This window comes from Phallusia mammillata, chromosome 3, assembly GCF_965637545.1.
Source record: "Phallusia mammillata chromosome 3, kaPhaMamm4.hap1.1, whole genome shotgun sequence".
In the NCBI taxonomy this organism is placed as follows: Eukaryota; Metazoa; Chordata; class Ascidiacea; order Phlebobranchia; family Ascidiidae; genus Phallusia; species Phallusia mammillata.
Window position 1 is genome coordinate 20,923,764 of NC_137254.1, and position 24,299 is coordinate 20,948,062.

At 34.9% G+C, this 24,299-nt stretch overlaps 4 protein-coding genes across 4 annotated transcripts; 2 read left to right on the forward strand and 2 right to left on the reverse strand.

The window, feature by feature from the left end:
• Positions 1-1,131: 1,131 nt before the first annotated feature.
• On the reverse strand, positions 1,132-7,155 carry LOC145219813 (uncharacterized). The gene is made up of 14 exons (XM_080087120.1): positions 6,655-7,155; positions 6,390-6,482; positions 6,209-6,267; positions 5,984-6,078; positions 5,611-5,684; positions 5,369-5,515; positions 5,138-5,255; positions 4,259-4,422; positions 3,895-3,987; positions 3,718-3,776; positions 3,308-3,408; positions 1,977-2,050; positions 1,679-1,825; positions 1,132-1,583 (listed from the first exon to the last, which is right to left on the reverse strand). Exons 1-14 carry the CDS (start codon positions 6,810-6,812, stop codon positions 1,463-1,465), a joined length of 1,503 nt encoding a protein of 500 aa, XP_079943246.1. The 5' UTR covers positions 6,813-7,155; the 3' UTR covers positions 1,132-1,462.
• Positions 7,156-9,748: 2,593 nt separating this feature from the next.
• Positions 9,749-13,318, forward strand: LOC145219814 (ornithine decarboxylase-like). Its single transcript, XM_080087122.1, has 8 exons — positions 9,749-9,859; positions 10,337-10,611; positions 10,776-10,910; positions 11,009-11,033; positions 11,404-11,628; positions 11,887-12,028; positions 12,281-12,297; positions 13,169-13,318. The coding sequence occupies exons 1-8, from the start codon at positions 9,749-9,751 to the stop codon at positions 13,316-13,318; spliced, it is 1,080 nt and encodes a 359-aa protein (XP_079943248.1).
• A 5,216-nt stretch (positions 13,319-18,534) lies between these two features.
• Positions 18,535-20,666, reverse strand: LOC145218316 (ferrochelatase, mitochondrial-like). Its single transcript, XM_080085725.1, has one exon. The coding sequence runs from the start codon at positions 20,389-20,391 to the stop codon at positions 19,195-19,197; it is 1,197 nt and encodes a 398-aa protein (XP_079941851.1). The 5' UTR covers positions 20,392-20,666; the 3' UTR covers positions 18,535-19,194.
• Positions 20,667-21,198: 532 nt separating this feature from the next.
• Positions 21,199-24,102, forward strand: LOC145218317 (N(4)-(Beta-N-acetylglucosaminyl)-L-asparaginase-like). The gene is made up of 7 exons (XM_080085726.1): positions 21,199-21,417; positions 21,898-22,051; positions 22,311-22,488; positions 22,549-22,790; positions 22,872-22,986; positions 23,082-23,208; positions 23,398-24,102. Exons 1-7 carry the CDS (start codon positions 21,306-21,308, stop codon positions 23,487-23,489), a joined length of 1,020 nt encoding a protein of 339 aa, XP_079941852.1. The 5' UTR covers positions 21,199-21,305; the 3' UTR covers positions 23,490-24,102.
• The last annotated feature ends 197 nt before the right edge of the window (positions 24,103-24,299 follow it).

The window sequence follows — 24,299 nt, forward strand, 5'->3', positions numbered from 1 at the left end:
ATGTTGACTTTCTTTTGTTCTGTTAAAGATTTGTTAACCAGCAAATTTTCATCAGTGGCTGAATAAAGGTTTTGTACCTTATTTCTTTCAATTTATTGCTAATATTATTTTAAACCAAACTAAATTTTTAATGTTATTTGCCTTTTCTCAAAAATTAATAATGCACAAACTAAAGCATAACAGACAAGCTTAAGAAACAAACGCTTTGTAATGATGGTGCATTTATAACTAATATCTCTGGATAAAACATAACAAGCATACATAGATGCATTGCATTCAAACTTTGTTAGGTGATTGTTTGGTCAAAGCTGATTGCATGACATTATTAAACATATGATTTATGACAGTAAAGGAAGTGTATAAGTAAGTACGTTTGAACAAAATTGAGGAAGAAGGGAAGATGACGGCAAACAGAAGACCAAGAACCTTGCTCCCATGAAAACATTGTAGTTGTATTGCTAAATAGTGTTCCAAGTGCAGTTGTTTGAAAACCACTTGCAGTTTTTCATAAAATATATTTCTTCATAGTGACTCAAGCAATTAGCATTAAAAATGTTGAATTTCTTATGTACAAGTTTACCTATAGTGAAAATAATACCATGGACCTAATTTTAAAGTGTTTTACATGGTATGATGTTTTTCAAACAATGTTTTTTTTTCTTTTAACAACATGTGCCAACAAACATATTAGTTTGAAAAATACCTGGTAGTTTCAAAAGCTTACATTTTTAACAGTAGACTGCTAAGTTCACATAAAGTTATCACTCATGAAGTACTGTTTGGCCTGCACAATGGTGGAAACTAAAATAACAAACGTTACTACAAAAAAAGTTAAACAGAAATCACAGAATGTTTCTTAGAAAGTGGAACATAACAAATTAGTTGTCAAGTACAATTATATTTTCTAATGTTGCTTTAACAATTACATAATGTGTTAAAACAAAAAAGGTTTACTGTTGTTTGAAAATAAATGTTTTGTAATGATTGCAAAAAAAACCTTTGTATTTTTTCATTTGTATTTTTTTGTTGATGGGTACTTTTAACGGTAATATTTACCCCAACTATAATATACTATGGTTTAGAATTTGCCGTATCTACGCAATAATATGGATTTTCGGCTGACAGGATTGCTATGAAGCAGATTTGCTTGTATTATATTGACACAAACAATGAAGTGCAATCATAAAATGTAAATTGTATTTGTAAAGGAAACAGATGACAAACATTCATTTGCGTGTATAGGTAATATATACAAAAATAAAATAAACACTTCATGTAATTTGCAGCAATTGTCCCTATTTCATTTTGTAAACCTCTATCCCAAAAGCCAAAACTCTTACATCAATGACCACAAAAAATTTTTGTATTATGCTACTGTCTTTTGATCCTTCAGGTTTTTAGTATTTTGCAAATATACTTTATTTGTTTTCCAATTTTCGAGATATAACTCCATTTATGATTTTTACTCCTGTTTAAGATTTTTTATGTGTGCAAAAAGCAAAGTCACAACTTGGTGAAACCAAGCCAAATTAAGATAATCCATTACCATTGCCACCACAATAAGTCCTTGCAAAAATCCAAGTCTAAAATGCAAAATCAATGTGAATAGTAAGGTAACATTTTCACAAAGGTTAAACAGTTTGAATGTTCCATCATATGCAGACTGAAACAAACTTACGTTTTAATCTGGTCATAATAGAGATAATTGATCACATACAAATATGGCATGGCAGCAATTCTGAAGAGGAAAAATAGCACTGCCAGTACTATGCCATTCCTCAGGTACCATTTATTGTCCTCCATATTGGACTTCATCATAAACCATCTAAAACATTAAATTAAACAAATTATTGCTAAGTTTGTTGAATTTGAAACCAAAGTTTGTTTTAGGGGGGTTGAAAATATGACGTCATGCTACCATTAATTTTCTTTTAATTTGACAATGCATTGCTATGTTTAAATTGAATATTCTTTACCTGATATGAATAAACGGATTTGAAAACTCCGCCAATGTTCGGACTAGTACAACAGAATAAATATACTTGTATTTCTAAAACAAGAATATTACAAAATATTTTTTGTGCAAGGTTTCTAATTATTTCATATGTTCAATTCAATACACTATTAAATTTAGCCATTTGAGTATTTTTTGAAAGACTGGTAATAATGCAAGTTTATGTTTCTTACTGTGTTACACAGTAAAGATCAAATTATCATGGACATATTGATTTGACTCGAATTGTTTTTTTTTTTCTTTTTTTTATCAAAGTTTGTCTGACTCGTTTTGCCATCAAATGTTTGATGGATTTGGATGAAACTTACACAGATGGTAGATATAGTTATGTAGATGTGCATCCCACTTTGTTTGTGTTTTGAACCCCATTAGTCACCCTACTAGCCCCCTAAAATAGGCCATTTTTTTAAACAGTGTCGGAATTGGCTGAAATTTTGACAGCTTGTAGAATTTACCATTTATAGGACCTGATTGTTGTGTTTAACCTTATAGTCTCAATTTCACCTCACTAGCCCCGTAAAATGGGTAAGTTTATTAAACAGTGTCGGAATTGGCTACAATTGCATTTGGAATATGCTATTTGTAGGTTACGATTGATGTGTTTTCCTTTGTAGGCCCAACATTTACTCCAACTAGCCCCCTAAAATCTGGTAATTTTCTAAACAACGTTTAAATTGAATGAAATTTGCCATTTATAAATGTTAATTGTTGTTTTTTACCGTATAGCTCCAACATTTACCCCACCAGCCCCATAAAATAAGTGAATTTTTAAACAAACGTCTGAATTAAATGAAATTTGGAAAATGTATTGAACATACTATTTTAAGTCCTCAATTGTTGTGTTTTGCCTTGTTGCACCACAATTTAACCAACTCTCCTAAAATGGGTGACTCTTTTAACAATGTTCAATTTGAATGAAAATAGGACATACTTCAAACCATATCTGGGTTGAATCTGATTTGTATAGTTTGTACTCTACATTGTATTATTATTTAAGCCCAGTGCCGACCACTGTGTTTTACCTTACAACACCCGACTTTATCGTGGTTATCTCTTGAAATGCATTATTTTAGAAACAACTAAGGTTGTAAAAGACGGTGGCTAATATGGAGCCCAATATAAAATAAGCAGGTAATAGTGTATGTGCAATGACAAAATGTGCTGAGCCACCCTTCTAGTTTTGAATGTATTATGTTCTGTGACTTTGATAATTAAGTTGCCAAAATAGCAATATTGTTGTTATTATAATGCTTTTGTTTTAGGTAAAACTGAGAATAATATTTAAACTCTTACCAAAATGCTTGCTGCAACTAATATACATGCAAGATGATGAACAATGGCTTCCAAACCAAGCTTCCATCCTTCCCATGCATAAGTTAACATCATGACAAGATCTAAAATAAACCAAGTATTTAAATAGTAGCTTAACATAAAACAGTATGAATTTTTCTGTAAAAATTTGGCAATCAATATTTTAAATATATTTTAAATACAATTTTAGTAAAAATAAGATATTTAGGTTTAGTATTTAAATCAACCATTTTAATATATTTCAGTGGTTTACAAAGCTATTGTATTGCCTAACAAAGTTATACAGTAACAATTATGTAAATAAAAAAATTAGAATGAATCAAAATACATAAATGTTTTATATTTCCGATCAACAATATTTACATGCTAGTGTTGAAATAGGGAACACAAACCTTCTAACATGTAACCAATTACTATAAGGAAGACTGTTTTTGTTCCATAAGGTGTGCCCCTGAAAACAAGGTTGTGTTAAATTTTGAACCATAAGAAAAAAACTTATTGGTCAACTCCTAACCCCAAAATACAAGACTTTCTAAAACTATTTCCAAGTTTTTTGTACCTAATCTTACCAAAGAGGGTTTTCAAGTGCAATCTTCCAGTTGTTGATTAAAATAATTGCTGCCATGATTGATATAACCACTGCATGCACCGTTGAAGCAAACCTTACACAAAAATGAAACAAACTGATTGGATTGTTTGAACATTTTTATGTAATTGTATAGATTATTGTTGTATAGACTTTACTTCATAATTGTATAGACTTTACTTCACTAGGTCAATTTTTTTTGTTTTGTTAGGTTTTTGATTATTTTAATTCATAGAGCAATTTGTTATAAATTTAGTAAACACTTAATATATATAAACTAATTGTTTTAAATAGGTTCATTTAAATGTTAGATCGAACTAGCATAATATAATATTGTAAAAAAGTACCTGACATTCCAGTTTTTTCTCGTTGTTTTTGAGGCATTTCTGTATGATTCAAAATGGCCAAAGATAAAATTACTTGAGCAAAGACAAGTTACACTAAAAAATGTGAAACTTGCCCCAATCACCTTTACTTCATAAGGAAGGTTTAAAATTACTTCCATAATTTTCTTAATTCAATAAATGTCAGTTGAGTTGGAACTGAACACAAAATCAGTCTAACCTTTATTGCTTTAAACTAATTCGCTGCAAATACACCCTTGCTTTATTTACGGTTATAAAGGATGTCCACCAACTAACTTTTCTGCATATATGTTTGATAAATAACTATCTATACAACCATATGTTACGACAATTTCAGATTTCTTTTCATCAGGATGTAAGTATTGCAACAAACTTCCTGGAAAATGTGAAATGACTAAGAAAGTTAATGTGATTAATAACAGCCCTCTCCACCACACCAATTAGCACAGTCTTATAATGCAATTTTTACCAACTTAAAGTGCTTACTTAAAAGTTCTATATTAAATGGTTTCATAACACTTTAGTAATTTAAAAAGGCTAAAATAATTGCACCCTTTACAGCATACATTTTTTCATGAGCAATTCAATTTTATTTCAACAAGAAATAAAAATAACAAATTAAAATATCATCAAACTGTATCATTGTTTTGTTTATTGGATTTTCAACTATTTCGGTATCTTCAATAGTTTGTGTGTCAATACAATGAAACATTTCTATCCATCATTCCAGATGTTAACCAATAGATCTTTGAACATTTTTTTATTGATAAGTGAGCCTTGCATTTTTGTCAATGTTTTCCAACCAATGTACCCCTTGATTACTTTAAGTCTCCATCAGTGGATTTTATTTTTTGGACTTCAATCCTTTTTGAATGCTTTAAAATATTGCCAGATGAGTGACATGATTTTGTAAAACCAAACTACATTCAGAGTGTCATGTGCTATTGCCATAAAAACAAGCAACTGGAGATATCCAAGTCTGAAACAAAGCAACAGTTGGAAAATTTGTAACCATAATCCTTCTATGCTACATGAAATCAATGTATTTTTTTAAAAAAATTTAGAGATCAGATTACTCAACATGAAACTTACATTTTAACGTCATCATAAAAGAGGATGTTGACCACATACAAGTATGGCATGACAAAAATTCGGCTAAAAAAGAATGTTGCTGCCATCACAATACCATTCCTAAAATACCATTTGTTGTCCACCATATCTGACTTAATCATGAACCATCTGGAAAAGTTTAACATGAAGAGTGGATTTAATTCATAAATGCAAAAGAACTTTGCAAAGCAAGACAAAACCATATAAAATATTTATTGACTAACCTAGTATGAATAAATGGTGTAGAACAACCAGACCATTGTCGCACTAAAGCAACCATATAAATATAGTTGTATTTCTGAAAATAAACCATTTAAATAATTACCAAACAAAATTGTTGTTGTTTTATGAAAAAACTTAATTACAAAGATGGTTAAAGGTGTCATATTTTTTTATTAAATGTTTTTTTTGAACGATTATACATGCCATAATCAATTATCAAACATATATTTGTCATACAAACACGTGAAAAATTAAACAGGTCCCTTTCTTCAGATCGGTATCAGTTTTAAGCTTAGTTTGAAAAACTTTTTTGGAGTAAAAATATTTTTATAATCTCTTAATTTTTTCACAGAAACGCTGATTTTGTCTACTTACCAAAACACTGCTACCAACAATAATGGCAGTGACATGGTGTACAATAATTCCCAATTGCCAACCTTCCCTAAAGTAAGTTGCTAACATTACCAAATCTAAAAGTAATAAAGTATAAATAAATTTTTTTTTTTCGGTTTGCTACATTTAATGTCTATGCATCAATCCCCTTACAACAATTATATTGCAATATCTGTTTGTTCATTCTTTTCTAAATAAATAAGTTACCTGCAAACATATAACCAATCATAATTGAAATTGTTGTTTCAGCTCCAAAAGGCTGTGACCTTAAAAATTAAATTTTGTTTTATTATTGTTTTTAATTAGTAAATGACAAAGAAATTTGTTCTCCACACAAAAAAGATTTATTAAGTGCATGTAGCGTTGCAAAACAGAAAGTAAACCTTACCAAATCGGGTTTTCATGTACTGCATCCCAATTCTTAACCAAAATTGTGGTTGACATTGTTGCCTCCACAATTGCATGTAGTGTTGAAACAAATCTAAACAAACCCAAAAAAATCGATGACAAAAAATTAACAACCATATATGCATCTGAATTATACAAGCCAAAAAAATGACATACAAGAAAAAAATCATAATATTTTGTTAAAAAAAAATTAGATTTTATTTATAAATATTTTTTAGTATTTTTATAGTTAAAAAAATGATTACCTGATGTTCCAATTTCTTTTTGATCTTTCTGATGCATTTTTATAAGCTTCAAATCGTCCAAATATATGTTTGCTTATCACAACGGTGGTCACACAACAAAAAGTAAAGCTTGCTCCACCTACCCTTAATGGATAGGGCAACCTCATAAATGCATCCATGCTAATTTTTGTGCAAATTCAAATTTTGTTGTAGCGACTTAGATAATGTTGCATTGAACACTTTACTTCAATATTGCAAAAAAATGTTGCCAATATTTCCAATTTAAACCAACTTGCCAACATTTGACCTACTTTTACGTGACTAACCAAAACTGCGGATGACTTGCACCAAGTAGTGTCTATTTAAGGGCGAATAGTTTTCTTAATCATCGGAATTGGTGCATATGCCCCAGAAGTAACGTGCCCAAATCACGTATAGTTTTTCCGCATTTGACGTCATTTAGAAACTGCTAAACGCAACCATATCATCCAGGACGTGCCTTATTGACGCTTATACTTCCGCTAGGAAGTTTGGAAATGTTATTTAGTTGTCGTATCTGTGACATACGCAATTTCCTTTTGACCTGTTAAAAAGTACCCAAACAGTAGTGAAGTATTGCACAAAAGTTGCTGGGATAAAAGCGCCATATGTTTGTGTCCACAAAGCTGTTGGTCGAAATCATATAGTTGTTCTGAATGCATTTATAGGACGAAAAAATAATCAACCTATTTTCGATATTGTTTAAGTTTGAATTAAACATGCCGCAACTGGGTGCGCACTTGTGTTCTGCAAAGTTTATGACGGGAAAATGTATTCGTAACGTTTTTTGGCCTTGCCACCGCAAAAAAACAACTTCTTTGGGATGTGCGGCAACATTAACATTTTACTTTGCAATTACCGAACGGACCAAGTGCAAATAATTGCCAAATTGCACTTGCGTTGTGGTTAGAGGTGAGACACTTTTTTGATGAACAACCGTTCGGAGACAACAGAACTAACTAACCAACTAACCAAGTGCATAATTTCAAATCTTTGTGTTGGTTCTTGTGTCGACCAACTGATGTGCATCAAAATTTAAGTCTCACCTCTATAACCACAACGACAGTGCAGTTTGGCAATTATTTACACTTGGTTGGTTTGGTAATTGCAAGGTGAGGTGTTCATTAGGCTGCAAACTCTAAAAGAGGAGGTTTCGAATGTGCCTGGATTAGGTGAAAAAATTTGCAGTACCATACGGTTCGTTTCGATGTTAACATACTAATCTATTAGCAGACTCACGTGTGCAAACTTTTGAATTTCTTTTGTTGTTACTGGTTCCAATTTTTAGGAACGTATTGTTTAACGTTAGCTTAAGACCAGTGGTTCACAACCTTTCATGTACAGTGGCCCTCTCAAAATACTGTACATTTCGGACTTCGTGCCCCCCTTTTAATGACCAGTAAAGAGTGTTGGAATTCGGTACTAATTTTAGCTTCAAACAAGTCGAATGAAGCAAAACAATTAACAAACCGTACTCGCGATAAACCGCAATGTGAACAATTAGTGTGGAAAAATGTTAAATTATAAAATATTTGCAACACACTCAATTTTGTGCATTATAAAAGAAAATAGCTCACTTACTTGTAGTGGATGTTTCTTGTGAGCGTACACGCGTAGCCCCCGAAATACAGGTCGTGCCCCTTATTTCCGAAGGGCTAAATGAACTTTAACTCCAAAGTTTAGTTTGCTAAGGTGTTTTTAGTTTTAGAAATATATTTAGCTTGGAACGCGAGTGCTCGAAAAAAATGCAAATGGGCCGTTATGAAAAATAGATGTTTGAGAACCGCTGGCTTAGGCAATCTGGGCTTACTAGTTATTGATTTTAAACAGTTACAATTGGGTTGCATATGCACGTAAAAATATTTGCAGCCACGATGGTTGTTTCTTACGTGACTTCTTACTGTGTTTGCCGGGTCGGTTGATGACTCCATACGGCGTTATATGACTAGTTATTAAACGGCGTTATATGACGAGACTAGGTAATAATGAGATTATGCACGACAGAACTTAAATTGCAGCTGTTTTCGTATGTCAACATGTGGTACGTTGTGCGTGCAAAGTTTTGGCGACCACGTATGTTTAACGTCATTTTAACGTAGACATGTAAGGGATTTTTCCACTGCAATAAATTTAAGTTTGCATATTTCTCATGCTTTAATTTGAAAATCACCTCGTTCATACATGGAACTTTCAGATGTAAAATAAATACAAAACATTTTTTTTGAGAATCAGAAACGTTGCATCGGAACCCTTTTATCGCAGTTCATTCGGATACGAAGCAATATTTAATATCCTAACTGACGACTTTTATTGTAGCGCCAGAAGTGCTTCCTTGTATATTACTCGACAACGCCAATTCAGTTATTTTCCAAACATAAACATTCTAGAAAAGGCTTAGTTTGTATGATCATGATGTAAGTAAGTTAAAACATCTCTAATATTTGCATTCACTCTTTGATTAAATCAGCGGTTCTCAAACTGGGGTCCACGGTCCTTTAGGGGTTCGTGAGTCTAACTTAGCGTCGGTTTGTGGTACTGAATAAGTTTAAACCAGAAAAGTAGAATTGAAAATTTCTCGCGCAAGTATGCGCCAAGTTCACCCCGACCAATCATTATGTACTTGACCGACCACTTTGGCGGGAATTCGCCTCACACTCTTAGTGCCGAATGCAGAAACCTGGATTATGTTTAGTCACGGCTTAGCGCCAATCGAGGCTCAGTCGATCCCCGGTTCATAGGCCCGGCTCAGCGGTATGCAGAAACCTGCGAAAGTATATCCTGCGATTGTGGATTTTTTTTAATGATTAGTCTGGATGAACTTGGCGCATTGCGCGAGAGCGGTGTATAGCCTATACTTTGACGTAGAAGCTATTTTTCTAGCCTGCTGAACGGTGACTGTGCTTTCCTTGTGGGAAAAACTATACAACATGGCGGGTATCTGGCATGTTGCCACTGCAGGCATTTAGCAAACTTTGCCTGATTTGCGTTCTAACGTTAGTGGAATTTCCCTGCAAATAAGATCATATCGTTTCGGACCATGTTTTGTTACTGTTCCAGGGTATATATTGTAATCAGTATGAATGTAAAGGATGACGACGATTTTCTGCAACTTCCAATTCATTTGCCGATGAAACAACAAATTGCAGTTGTTCCTAATGGAACCAGCATCTTGGAAGTGGCCCGGAAGGTTATAGAGAGAAACAAACAAAAACAGGTGCATAATTCTGTGTTGAATACTAGACATAAAACAAAGCGTTTGTTTGCTTAGAATTCAAGAAGTAAAACCTCAATCACTGCATGTACACTTAAAGTTTAGCATTAACTATAGGTGCCAGTTCGCACTGAGTCGTGTATTTTGTGTTGATAAGTAAACTATAGGCTACTAAAGGTTTTCAACTAGCGGTACGCGAGTAGCTTTCTGTAAAACTCATTTGAATTTAGATTTAAAATTGTCAGCTGACCCAACTATTTAGACTTGGTCTATGGCGTTTTTGTTACTGTTCCAGGGTAAATATAGGCCTAAAATGGGTCTACCCATTTAAACAGGGTTCAGGTTGCACGCAGCGATAGAAAAAGTGGTTTGGTGGGACGCGATCATTATAAGGCACGAACCACTGTACGAACTTCAACCATGGTTACATTTATAAATCTTCATGCAAAATAGGATTGGGATGAATCGTTTTTCGTAGCTGATATTGGAGTTGTTCTGGATCAGTTTAAGAGATGGAAAAAGGAGCTTCCACGCGTTCGTCCTTTTTACGCTATAAAAGCAAACTCTTTACATCCAATTGTGTGTACGTTAGCTGCTTTGGGTTGTGGCTTCGACTGTGCAAGTTTGGTATGCCTAAAAACAATTTTTCTTTTTGCTGTTACAAAAGTTCGAAATTCAAATCTTGAAAACGTATGTCCATTGCTTGTCTTTTATAACGGGATCACCATGTAAACATTTAATATTTAATGGAAAAATAAAAGGTCATCACGTATTGCATTTGAATAAGACGGAAAGTGACTTTGGGACGACTGGTAAACATTTATGGGTTGGAGCAAAGTTTTTGAATTTTCTGAGTAAAAACGCCCCTTTATAACAATGTTCTTATTTGTAGATTGTTGCTTCGTATCAAGACAAACGACGAAGAGGCTTTAGTAACGTTTAGCAAAAAATTTGGTGCAGACCAGGAATATTCCAAATGGCTCGTCGAAAAAGCAAAAGAACTACAACTAGACCTTATTGGTGTTAGGTAAGTTCGCTACGGTAAAATGAAAAACAACAACTTAAAATTACAATATTTTAACTAGTTAAGACAAATAAACGTTAATCTTAACTGATATTGGTCAGTCTGACATCCCCTACAACGAAGCTGGTATGTGCAGCATACAAGGCAGGCAACGGTGCTTGTGATTCCACTGTCGACCAGCTCACCGCTGAGCCGATGCATATCAGTTGGTAGAGCGCGAGTCTCGAAAACCTCCTGTCGTGGGTTCAAATCCCACCGCAGGCTACATTTTTCTAGTTTGTGCCTTGCTGTTTGGAAATGCTTGATGGCTGGCTGATTCGGTATTACGCCTTCAGTGGCATTGGCGTACTAGGATTATTAAGCTTATATTTCCAAGCGGCAACCCATAGAGTAGAAATACGCCAATGCCATTGAAGGCGTAAATTCATGTCCCCAACAGTAGCCTGCAAGTCAAGTCAAATCTTATTTGCCGTGTAGCCTATAGTCGTACGGTTAGGATAGGAATGTTCGGGACTTCATCAAGTGCGACTTTCCAAGTTTGTTTTGCAGTTTTCATGTTGGCAGCGGTTGTCCAAGCGTTGATGCATTTCGCAAAGCTATCCAGGATTCAAAAATTATTTTTGACTTTGCGCTTGAAAAGGGATTTCACCTATCCCTGCTTGATATCGGCGGCGGATTTCCCGGTAGCCAGGAACATGAAAGTATCACATCCTTTAAAAAGGTTTTAATTATTTTGTTGTCATGCAAAGTGATTTGCTACAACATTAAATCATTAAAACCAGTGGTTCTCAACCTTTTTTATTGTCGGGTCCAAAAGGCATTTTTTCAAGTGTGTAAGGAACCGCAAAAAACGAATTTAAAAAAAACAAGGTGAACAGATGGCCAAGTTTTTGAAGTAACAAATACTATATAACATTTAGAAAAATACAAGTTGTCAAGGCTTTTAGTGTTACTGCTTATTAAAATGTTAATATTCCAGATAGCAAATGTGATAAAAGAAGCGTTGGATGAACACTTTCCAGAGGAAAGCGGTGTTGAAATAATAGCCGAGCCTGGGAGATTTTTGCCGGGACCTGCCTTTATCCTGCTTACACATGTTTTCTGTAAGAAAGCAATCAAAGGTAGGACTGAAGCGGCCGAAGCTTTATTTAGTAGCGGCATCATGTTAGAAACGTGTAAGATGTAGTAGAGCAACGCGAAACTGGTGTTTATAAAGTGGCAATAGGATCTTAACATGTTTAGTTTTTTTTTCATCATCCATTATAGTTGTGAGCACAAATCTTTATGTAACACACTTTTATTGTTATAACTTGTCTTTCACAAATCGCAGAAGAAAAACAATGTTTAAAACTATTATGTGTTTTTTTCTACAGACACCGTTTCCTATCACGTAGGTCAGTGGTTCTTAACCGGTGGGAAATTTCCCACCAGTGGGAAATTTAATGTTTTTAGAGGGAAATTATGTAATCAGGTAACCAAACTCGGGCCCGAGGGTCGAACCCGGCTTTAATTTAATCGTTGAAAGTAACTTTCCTAACATTTTTCCGCAACAACATGTAAGATTAATTTCAGCAAGGCTTACAAGACACATACAAATCCAAAGGCCGTTTGTTACATCACAGACAAGACTAAAAAGTATCAATGACTTTGCTATTGTGCGTGAATAAAAGCCTTTCCTTTGTTGATTGTGATGCAATAAATGACTATTGCAAGCAGAGGAGGACTCTTTAATATTCCAAAAACTTTAATCTCTCACAAAGCACTATTTAAACTAAATAAGATTGCAGTATACCTTTGGGGTTCCAGACCAAATCGCTTCACAAAATTATTTCGTTTAAAGAATTTTTTTTTTTTTGTTAACGTAGGGCACAAAACATCATTATAAAAATAACAGAGGGGGAAAATTTAAGTTGGTGGTTGACTTTAGTGGGAAACCACACCAAAAAGGTTAAGAACCACTGACGTAGGTGATGGAATATATGATGGAAAATTATATAAGTTTTACAACAGCTCTGACGGAAAATGCTGTTTTAGTGCCATTTCCAGTTCAGGTATTAAAGTTGATGTCAAAATACTTTCCTTACAACAAAATAAAGTACATATTTGCTTAGATTCTACATTCGTATTTAAAAGGTTGTTTTACCAACCATTTTTAAAGCACTGGAAAAATAACATAGTCATTCGTGGGATTAAAAAGTTGTAAATAAAATTTTGGTCAGTTCTTTGTATGGGGTAAAAATTAAATAAGCTTTAATTTTTAGCCAGTGGAGGGTTCAGTAAGACGTAGCGCTGTACATGGGATAAGTCTTGATGGCATTGACACAATCACGGAATCTGCAATGCTACCAAACATCAACGTTGGTGATTGGGTTTATTGGAAAGGCAAGTCGATCTATTACATTGGTGTTTAAACGTGAAGGTAAAGAATTCGACCGAAGAGTACTTTGCGATGCAACACTATACATCAAGAAAATAACGATCAAAACACAAAACTGCATAGGCCTAAGTAAGCTTAATTGGAGAATTTTTTCTGCGTAAAAAACCGTACGCAAAAACAAACAAAATATAAGTCCTGCAATTTCATCGAGGCCAGACATACATGTTTTTAAGAATCAGGTAAATAACTAACTGTTATATACATATCATACTTTGACAGACATGGGCGCATACTCACCAATGACTCAAATTGGTTTCAATGGATTTGTAACGTACAAAGCTATATACTTCATTGAAGATTCAAAATCGTAAGTAAAAATATTACTACAGCCTGATACGGACCATGGTAAAGCGCTGTTGTTACGCATGTATGTAAAATGACACCTCTACAAAATTCAATAGCACCATAAATGGTTTACACACCTTCATTGTGTAATGTGTAATCCAACGACACCTGCACTTATATGATTTACCAGCACTCAAACAAAAAACTCCTTTTCGCAGAGAAGAGTTAAGGAGGATCTGTGAGAATCCAGCTTTGCTTCCCAAAACAAGAAACGACATTTGAAAGTCATCAAGAATTTATGGCACTATATAGAGTTATAGTTTACTGAACTCGCGTAATAATATTTTGTTAAATACATATAGAAGCATAAATCGCGTTTCATACACTGTAAACCAATTTGGGTAAAAATAACCCAAAAACGTTGGGTATCTTGGTGGGGAAACCCAAATTTTTTTGGGGTAGTTTTAACCCAAAATTGATTGGGTAAAATACAGTTTTACCCTATTGAATTACCCAACAATTTTTGGGTATAATTCGAATTTACCTAATTATCTGTGGTTATTATTTTGGGTTTTTACACATTATGCCCAAAATTGATTGAACGTTTTTTTACACAAAAATCATACAGATTTCATGTTTTATTGTTAGAAGAAACACACTTTTTTCCAAAACATGCTACAGAAGAAAAAACATAACGAAAAAACTAATTACACCAATAACAACACAATTATTCATACATTGACAAGTCTGGAATATCAAAATGATACTTGCAAAAATTGTAAAACTTTATCAACATGCAGACAGTATTCATAGTAAAGTACACAGTACAATGACAATAAGGCTGTGATGCCTTTGATGATACCATTCACTCTCAGCACAGGGTTTTGCTCAGAAAACAAGGTTATTTTTTAAGCGAAAGAAATATCTCCATGTGCAACCAAGATGAGTTGCTGACGATCACCCAATGCTTCTCGCGAACCTTGTTGTGTTTGCCTGAATATTTAAATATTACCAGGAAACAAACAATAGCAACATAGTAAATTACCAAATCTAGACAAATACAAACCATAATATGCTATCCCATACGCAAGATTTAACAAAACATAGGGCTACAAAAAAATCTCTTTTCAACCATAAACGTCATTAATAATTAATATGAAACTTACTTCCAAGTATCAATCTCTTTCTGTGGGACGTCCAAGTCACCAAGAACAGTTTCGACAAAATCGGTCAAACCTTGAATTCCTCCATCAACCTTCGCACTACTTTCTACTTTCAACAGCAGTACAGCACCAATCTCTCTAGTCACTATAGGGCTAGTTTAGGCACTTTCACGCAGGAACGGGCAAAACAGCAAAGCCCAAGGGACTAAGGGAGTTAAGATTCCCGCACTTTTTGTTTGGCAGTTGAGCGCAGGCGGTCAGCCAAGCATGACGCAATTTTAAGCCCAGTGGGCGGGCGATTTAGCGTGGGATTTTTTTGTTTGTTTTTATTATTTTTATTTTCGATCTTTCGAAAAATTTTCGATTGGTATCATTTTCCATTAACCGGCCGTAGTTTAGATTAAACCAAGTGAAAAGTGTTTGAAAGTTTTAAACACGTAAGGTCTTGGAAAAACAGTTCAATTTGAAAAAAACACAAACTTTAGAAGAAAAGAGTTAGTTGAGTTCAAAAACTTCAATATTGTGGCTACAGTACCAACACCAACATTTTCCCCAAACAACCCAATTTTTTGGGGTAGAGTATCCATGTCATTTTACCCAAACGATTTTAGGTAAAGATTTTTTTACCCAATAAAGTAGGGTAAATACGTTTGGGTAACTTAAATTTGGGTATAAATCATTGGGCAACAAAACAGTTTACCCAAAATATTTGGGTATATTGCTGCTGTACCCAAAGTTCTCTCGCTCGATTTACCCAAATTGGTTTACAGTGTAACCATGTTAAAACGCTATTTGTCCACTATTTCATGACATGCTGTTATATAATCCAACATGGTGTGATGTTGCGAAATTCAAACAGGTGTAATGCCAAACACAGACTTATAGTCCTACCAATTTTTTTAATGTGTTTCAAGATGCACGCTGAAAAAAAAAACATACAACAGAAGGTAGTCATTTTTGCACACGGCTCGGTTTTCTCAAATTGCTACATAAACGTGACTTGTCGTTGTTAAACAAAATAGAACCATGCAGGTGAAAAATGAATGATTGATGTATTTTGTTCTCTTTTATTCGCATCTGTGTTCTTTTTTCGAGTGTTAAAAAACCTACGACGCAAGCCAGGGAGTGGCATATTAACGCCTGACCTTTGTTGCTTCGTGCAGATGTTTTATGTTCAGGTTTGGGATTGATTGCATTATTGTGTGGTGTATCTTGTATTGCAGTACAATACGCGCAAATAACATACGAGTGACTTTATCACACGATTGCATGATCATTTTGCTTCGTCACACTTGTTGTACTCGACCTCAATTGTCAGTTGTCGCTATTTAACAACTTTTACCATCTGTACAGTTACGTCATCGTCACCGTTCTCTCTATGTATGTTTATGTGTGTTGTAACGATACCAGAGACGCTATCTATAGTACCTCATATCTCCCTTAACTCAATAAACTGCGTTTAAGGTTAAACGCCGTCTTCCTCATTGGACTAACTAAGCTCAGGCAAGCAGTAGGCCGGAACCTTAGAGTATAAACATCTACAGCGAAAGATACTTCTGTAGTAATAAGTACGATGTCATCAGGTTCAACCCCTAAAATTACCCTTCTTAGTCGTTGAAATTGTGTGTCAATAAACTACGTTTAAGGTTAAACGCCGTCTTCCTCGTTGGGCTAACTATAAGCTCAGGCAAGCAGTAGGCCGGAACCTTAGAGTATAAACATCTGCAGCGAAAGATACTTCTGTAGTAATAAGTAGAGATGTACCGAATATTCGGTTTGCCGAATTTATTCGGCCGAATCGGCCACTTTTGCAAAGATTCGGTTTCGGCCGAATAATTTGTTGCGATTCGGCCGAAACCGAATCTTTTACGAACACTCATTTAAAGTGTTATACGTGTTTTTTTCTGCTTAGTACCAACGAAATCGCGTCAATCATTATATTTTTTAACACATTGTCGCTTTTCCCACTGCAGACGAAAATCAGTAATTCATTGTCGGGTTGGCAATCAATGTTATACCTCACTGAACTAAAATAAGGACGAAACAAAACCATTCTGCACTTATTGTCTGGTAGATCAACTTATGTTTTCATGTCAAACGCGTAGGGTACGAATTCGCGTGACGTCACAAATGATTCGGTTGATTCGGCCGAATTTATTCGGCAAAACCGCCGAATATTCGGTTTCGGCCGAATCGAAATTTCGCCGATTCGGTACATCACTAGTAATAAGTACGACGTCATCACGATCAACCCCTAAAATTGCCCTTCTTAGTCGTTGAAGTTGTGTGTTAATTTTGCCACATATACATTTCGAATGGGGCAAAAAAACTGTAAAAATGGGGTTTTGGTCGAAAACGCCTTGATCCCTAGAAAGAATTCCGGGATTCGCCGCTGGACAGCTAGCTAGGTCTTTGCCTTGGTTTAAAGTTTTCAATCAAATTCGCTCTTAATTTATAGGTTATAATTAATAATATTTTGCACAATTTGTAACAACGAGTCAACGACTGGGGCGACTGCACGTTTTGATATGCATATTTTGACCCCTGCACATTTTCGAAAAATGTGCGCACATTTATTACGCTTGCACTTTTTCGAGCACATTGTGCAAAAAACGCTCGCATCCCCGTCTCGAATTAGCTGTGCAACGATGAAGCGTTATGGAGGCCGGAGGGCGCAATTATTAGGACATTACTCATAATAAATCCGCTGCAGGTACATTGTATTATTAGGCGTTATGTGACAGCAGTTCACAAGAGAGTTTGTTGCAATGTGAGTACAAACATGACCAGTCGAGGGGACAGAGAAACTTACCAGCCGTGTCAGGGAAAGAGGGTGAATTTTGACATGATAAGAAATCCTGCCCAATAGTTTTATGCGCTGGAAGGAAAAACACACATACAGAATAAAAATGCGCAAAAAACGTAAAATATCGGACACCAAAGATATCAAAGACTCACTACTGTTTGCAAAAAAGGCCTTTAGATCGAGTTTATTACAAAGCAAAATAGATGTGGTAGTAGAAGTTTTATGTGTAAGCGACATGAAATACCACAATTGAAGAAAATTGCATAATGGGATTAAATTGAGCTTATAAATAATAATTCATCACGCAAGAAACGGCTTGTCTTGTCGTTGACTCGAAAACCATGGCTTGGTTGGCAGCATATAATCCTGATATGCCATAACCAGCTGAATCCATCATACCCTTCAAGGACATCCGTGGCCCATTTGTTTTGTAATCATGTCATAAAATCTTCCCTTTTCATGCTTTAATACCAATGCACCTCCAAGAGCAAAACAAAAAACAAACTTTCATAAGACAAAATCTTTCCAAATCCAATCTTCCAAAATTGTAACTTACATTTAGAAAATCCATGTCTGGTCCACTGTGCATAAATGTTTGTATCTTGTAACACACACTGTTTTGTAGCCTAAAAGTGTTCTAACATGGAAGACAATAATAAAGTTTCTGATTACAAAAGAGGATGTAAACCAAAATTTTGTTTACAAACTAATTTCCATCTGACAGAAACCAGCATATCAGTACAAACTTTGTCCTGAATTTGTGTCACTCGAGAACTATAGGTGTTTTGATAAATTTGCACATTTTGTACTGAATGAAATCACTATGATTTTTTACATTGAAATTTTAAAAGAATATTTTTGTCAGTAAAAACATGAACTAACTTTTCATATGTTGCTGGCTAGTATGTAGTATCAGTAAAACATTTCTACTACCACTGAGGTGAACATTTGCACAAATGCAATTTTACTGAAGACACAAAGTTAAAGAACAAATCCGCATTCCAATGATAATGGCATTGGTGTAATAATATCACAAACAAAAAGGGAAACAATTACAAAGCAACATTAATGGAAAATTGTTCTCTTGTATTGACAACTTTTGCACACACACAAAGTTTTTAAACATTAGGAAATACCATAACAAAGGGATAATTTAAAACAATCAATATGCAAATCAATATACATCAGAGTTTTGTGCATGTCATATGTACACATGTTATAATTTGAGTTTTTGTTGCAAATGCACAGTTCTTGACCCTGTCAATAATGGCCAAGCAGCATTAGTGGAGTTGAACAAACCTTTGCTTTAACACTTTTTAGTTGCATAGTGGAATGTTAACTATCAGGCAGGCATTAACCACGTATGTGGCAGCAAAAATGAAAAGGTAAAGTTTGACAACAAATTTTAAATGAACAATGAAATAGAAAAAGATGGTATGTAATATCAACAAAATATTTGTGCAAAAGTCGATTTTTCTAGATGTCTTTCGCACCATTTTTGAAACTTAGTACATTTGCTATCCATTGGTATGCTTGTTGGCATTGCAATATTGTTGGTTGTATTGAAATGAACAACAACGTAAGACCAAGAAAACACTATTGCTGAATGAAGAATTTCCTCATTTGATTGCAAGCTTCATTTGTGCATAAAGGACACCGCAAGGAGAGCTGCTTTGTGCATATTTCACCTTTATCAAGATGATCCTTAACCACATCAGCCATGGCCTTAATAAAAATAGGGCTATCATTCAATGACTCAGCACGATGAATGTGCTCAACACCAGCTTCCTTTGCTAATTCACCAATATACTCTTTATCCAACTCGAAAAGTGTTTCGATATGGTCACTTGTAAAGGCAATAGGCACCAGTAGTAGATTTTTAAAACCTTTGGAGCTTAAACCTTTGATGGCTTCATCTGTTTGAGCACCAAGCCATGGTAAGGGGCCAACTTTTGATTGCCACACAAGGCGGTATGGGTTACTGTATCCAATCTTCTCCATAACTCGACTTACTGTTGCAGCAACTTCGGCTGGGTAGGGATCACCACGGTTTACAACATTCATTGGCAATGAATGTGCCGAGAACAAAATGATCACTTTGTTTCTAATATCTTCTGGAAACTTGTTTAGGCCATCTAAGGTTCTCTCAGCAAATGCTTCAACTAAACCAGGGTGTGTTGGCCACCTGTCAATCACACTCCAGGGCATATCACCAATCTGCAAGCTGTTACGCTTGTAATGGCGATAAATTGCATTTAAACTGCTGCCAGTTGTGGAACAACTGTACTGTGGATATTGAGTAAATGCCACAGCTTGTTTTATACCATCTTTACGCATCTGATCCACTGCATCTTCTGTTAATGTATCAACATATCGAAAACCAATATAGTGCTTATGAGGTGCTGTGCTTGGACTGATTTTGTCCAAAATTTTTACCATTTCACGTCCTTGCAAGTCTGTCCATCTCTTAATTGGAGAACCCCCTCCGATTTCCTTGTATTGTTCCTGAATTTTTGGTGTTCGTCGTCGAGCAATAAATGGTGCTACCTGACCTCTAGCTGGTAGGGGCAGAAGGTCAGGGTCTGAAAAAAGTCTCAATAAGAAGTCATACACCCCATCCACTGTCTCAGGTCCACCCATGTTTAAAAGCAGAATTCCCGTTTTAGGTTTCTCAAACGATGATTGTTCAGTGTTCATGTATCTCATTGAAACGATTGTGCTTACTGCGCTTCTGGTTTTTCCTACTGATTTAATGCCGCACGCAAACAACTCGTTGATTACTCGCTTAAACATGATTAGTCCAGTCAATTTACCAGAACAATACAAATTTACCTAAAAAATACATAATATGATGTGACCATTACCATCCATTACGTTACAAAATCTGATGCGACTACAAACAAACCAAGCTTGCGATCACAATCATGTCAGCAGCTATTAGCAATTTAGCATTTCACTGAAAATCTTTCTGAAACAATCATACGATTAAGCTTTACATTCAGAAATCAGTTTTGACAGAACCGGTGTCCTGTGTGTGGAATCAAATTAACTTTGAACTTGGCAAATGCAAAATGCTGTGTCATCTCCCACTCTCATTTGTTACGTAACAAACACCACAATGGATGATATTGCAGTACATTTTTGTTGCCATATCAGTGTTTCCTATTATATTTTTGCAATGGATAAACCTGTTATTTTTCTGCTTTAGCTGGGCAGCTACAATCGATCTTGCAACTTAAAATCATTTTACGATTGAACTTATTTTACTCGTTTTTTCTGACCTAATTTTAACATTTGCATTATTTGCAATGTTTTTTCGACAGGGAACTTTGAGAAAAAGTAGCATCTTTGTCACAAACAAAGACCAAGCACGAAGAAATGACGGTTTCACAAAACACTGCCCAAATAAACTACAAGAACATTGTTAGAGGCGACATCCTTTTTAATATTCTATTGCGGTAATAGTTAAAAAGTCACTACTTTGTTAAGCATATGTTAATGAAGGTTAAACACCATTATGGCAAACAGGAAATTGTCCGCTGTATTTTTGCAGTGATCACGTTTGCATTTAACAGCATTTAAAATGCTGACTCATCAATTTTTGGACCACAACTTTGCCTTCGATTTGTTGATTTTTTTTAAGCAATATTTTGTTTATGTTTAGTTTTAACTAACTGCCATGCCCGATTTTAAACGCTCAAATTGTAATGCATAAGTGCTTGTCAATTTTATTTCTGCTATTAATGAAGATGTATTCATGCAAATCTTCATTTCCTTTGGTGGTGAATACATGGCCTTGGCCACAAGCAACGGATGCTGGTGAGTACTTCGGTTTACGTTTTCTCAAAACATATATATGTGCAATTACAATTAATTTTGGTCATGCCATGCATGCTGGCTAGTTATAATTGTGTATTTCTGCCCCAGTATGGATAGTATGGCAGCTGCACACCCGAGACTTTTTTTTTCAAGTTTGATTGCACACTTGACCACCCCTCGAAAGAAGCCTTCGGTCAAAATTTTCTGTTGTTTTCTTGCGTTATTGACAAAACATTAGGCCTGGATGCTAAATAACTTCTGTTTTCCAGATTAGTTACATTAGTTAACCAGTGGCGCAATTGCATTTGACGGCTATTTTGAGATTTTGTTAAATATTTGTAAATCGGTTAGCTTTTTCTTGATGTGGTGCACACTTAACTGGTTCGTGCACACTTGCACACCTGAAAATTCTTCGTGCACACCCGAGATCTCGGCGAAATGTGCCATAAAATCCAATGTGGTTTCTGCCCACCTATTTAGCTTGGAATGTCCTAAAAAGTCCCTCAACAGCCCTTGATGCAGTAGTTGCAGGATGCGCTAAATGTGAGGAGGAACAGTGTGATGGGTCAGTGGGATTTGGTGGATCTCCTGATGAAAGTGGGGAAACAACATTGGATGCAATGATAATGGATGGGTAAAATGAATTATACTGGATATTTTTTCCACAATTCATCTTAAGGTGGAACATAAACTGTTCAAAAAACTGAACTGTTTAAAAAACTTCAAAAACTCTCTGTCAGGAATTTTAATCAAGCTACTTTTGAAGTCTATGTGTAGTGTTTTTATCTTTGGACAAGTGTACAAAAAGGTTTCCCTAAACTGGCGTTTGTTGTTAAAACTAAGGATGAACAATATATTTCCAGCAAATCCACTGTTTTTTGTGTTTGCTTTAGATCAACCATGGATATAGGAGCTGTAGGTTGTTTGCGAAAAGTGAAGAATGCAATTGGTGTTGCACGTCGTGTTCTGGAAAACACAGAACATACATTACTTGTGGGTGAACTTGCTACAGAATTTGCCAAAGAAATGGGCTTTAAAGAAGAAACACTTGAAACAAATCATTCACGAAATGTAAAGATACATTTGTCCTACTTAATTGTTTCACTTTTATTTAAAAAGTTTGTTTTACAGATATGGCAAACATGGAAAGACAACAATTGTCAGCCAAACTTTCATGCAAATGTAAAACCTGACCCCAAATCATCCTGTGGCCCCTACACCCCTATTATGACCCAGACTAAGAAAGTAATGTCTGAAAGAAATGTTGATATTAGTCAGTCCAACCATGACACTATTGGAATGATTGTAGTGGATGAAAAAGGAAACTTTGTGGCTGGGACCTCAACTAACGGTTTAACTCATAAAATTCCAGGGTAAATAAAGTAGAAACAATTTTTTTGCAAATTTAATTCATAATTCATCTGATCAGTCGATGTAAAGATGTAATTTTGCAGTCGAGTTGGTGATTCCCCCATTCCAGGAGCAGGAGCATATGCTGAAAATGGAGTAGGTGCTGCTGTTGCTACAGGAGATGGTGATGTAATGATGAGGTTTCTCCCTGCATACCAGGTTTGGTAAAGTGCATTTGACAAACAAATTAGCCTAGTTTCCTTGTTGAAATATTGCGTCAATTAACAAAGTCCTAATACGTATGCTGTGAAAAGATTGTAGAGTTAATGCACAATGGAGCCACACCGACTGAAGCTGCTTCAAAAGCTCTGGAAAGAATTCTCAAGTTTTACCCAAAGTTTAATGGTGCCTTGGTTGGTGTTCGCAATGATGGTGAAATTGGTGAGCTTTAGAACAAATTTGATTTTTCTAAAACAGTTGAGTTAATTTAGAGAGAAACATTTCTCTCCTGCAGCTTTGTGAGATATTCTTATTAAAAAAAACATTAAGTGTACAGGTGAAATGCTAAAAATGTGTACATTATCTACAAACAAAAGAACACTGTTAATGTGACATTGTTCTGTTTTTCAGGAGCTGCCTGTGTTGGATTTCCCAAATTTGAATTCTGTGTCAAAAATGAAACAAGTGCAGACACGATAATACATGGAGTGGATTGCAAGTAAAACATTTTATACCACCCAACACTTTTCATCAAATTAATATCATGTGCAATTTTCCTGTAGAAATTACACGCACTGTGTTTTGTAATTTGAATCATTGCTAGAACTGTTTTATGAAACATATTTTACTCGGAATTTTTCAGTTGCTGATCAAATAAAACTGCAAAAAAATTTCCAAATGGTAAAAATGTATTTTTCAGCGCTGTTTTTTAAATGTTAATTAGGATTTTAATGCAATGATCAAAAAGTTACAATTCCAATCCCAGCAATTAGTTGTTTTTAAGAATGAATATTTTACTGTATTGCAATAGTTTCCAATTTAAATGGAGGTTTGATTTATATATTTTTGGTGCACAAATTTTTAAAAAGCATCAGCGACAATTTTAAAAAAGACAATGTTTTTGTGCAAAATTGTACTGCATGTTTTTTACCAGTTTGGACAAAATACCACAAGTACATATTTTACTTTTTGTGTTTTATTTGTTCGTTTTCCATGTAATTGCCATTTTTGCATGAAGGATAATTTGTCCTTGTTATTCATTTTGCCTTTAGGATAATTTGTCCTTGTTATTCATTTTTGCCTTTAGTATTTCATGTATAAAGATTTTGAAAACAATTTATGCAAACTGCCCAATTTCAGAAACAGCTGCACAGACTGGAAAGTGAAGCAAATCAGGTTGATTGCCGTTGGTTTGGTTTTGCAGTGGACTTTTTCGCTTTGACAGACAACAAAACTTACACACAAATAAGTGTGCCTCATTTCTAAAAAAATAAGCAGCAATCTTACACATCTAACTATGATATAAAGATATA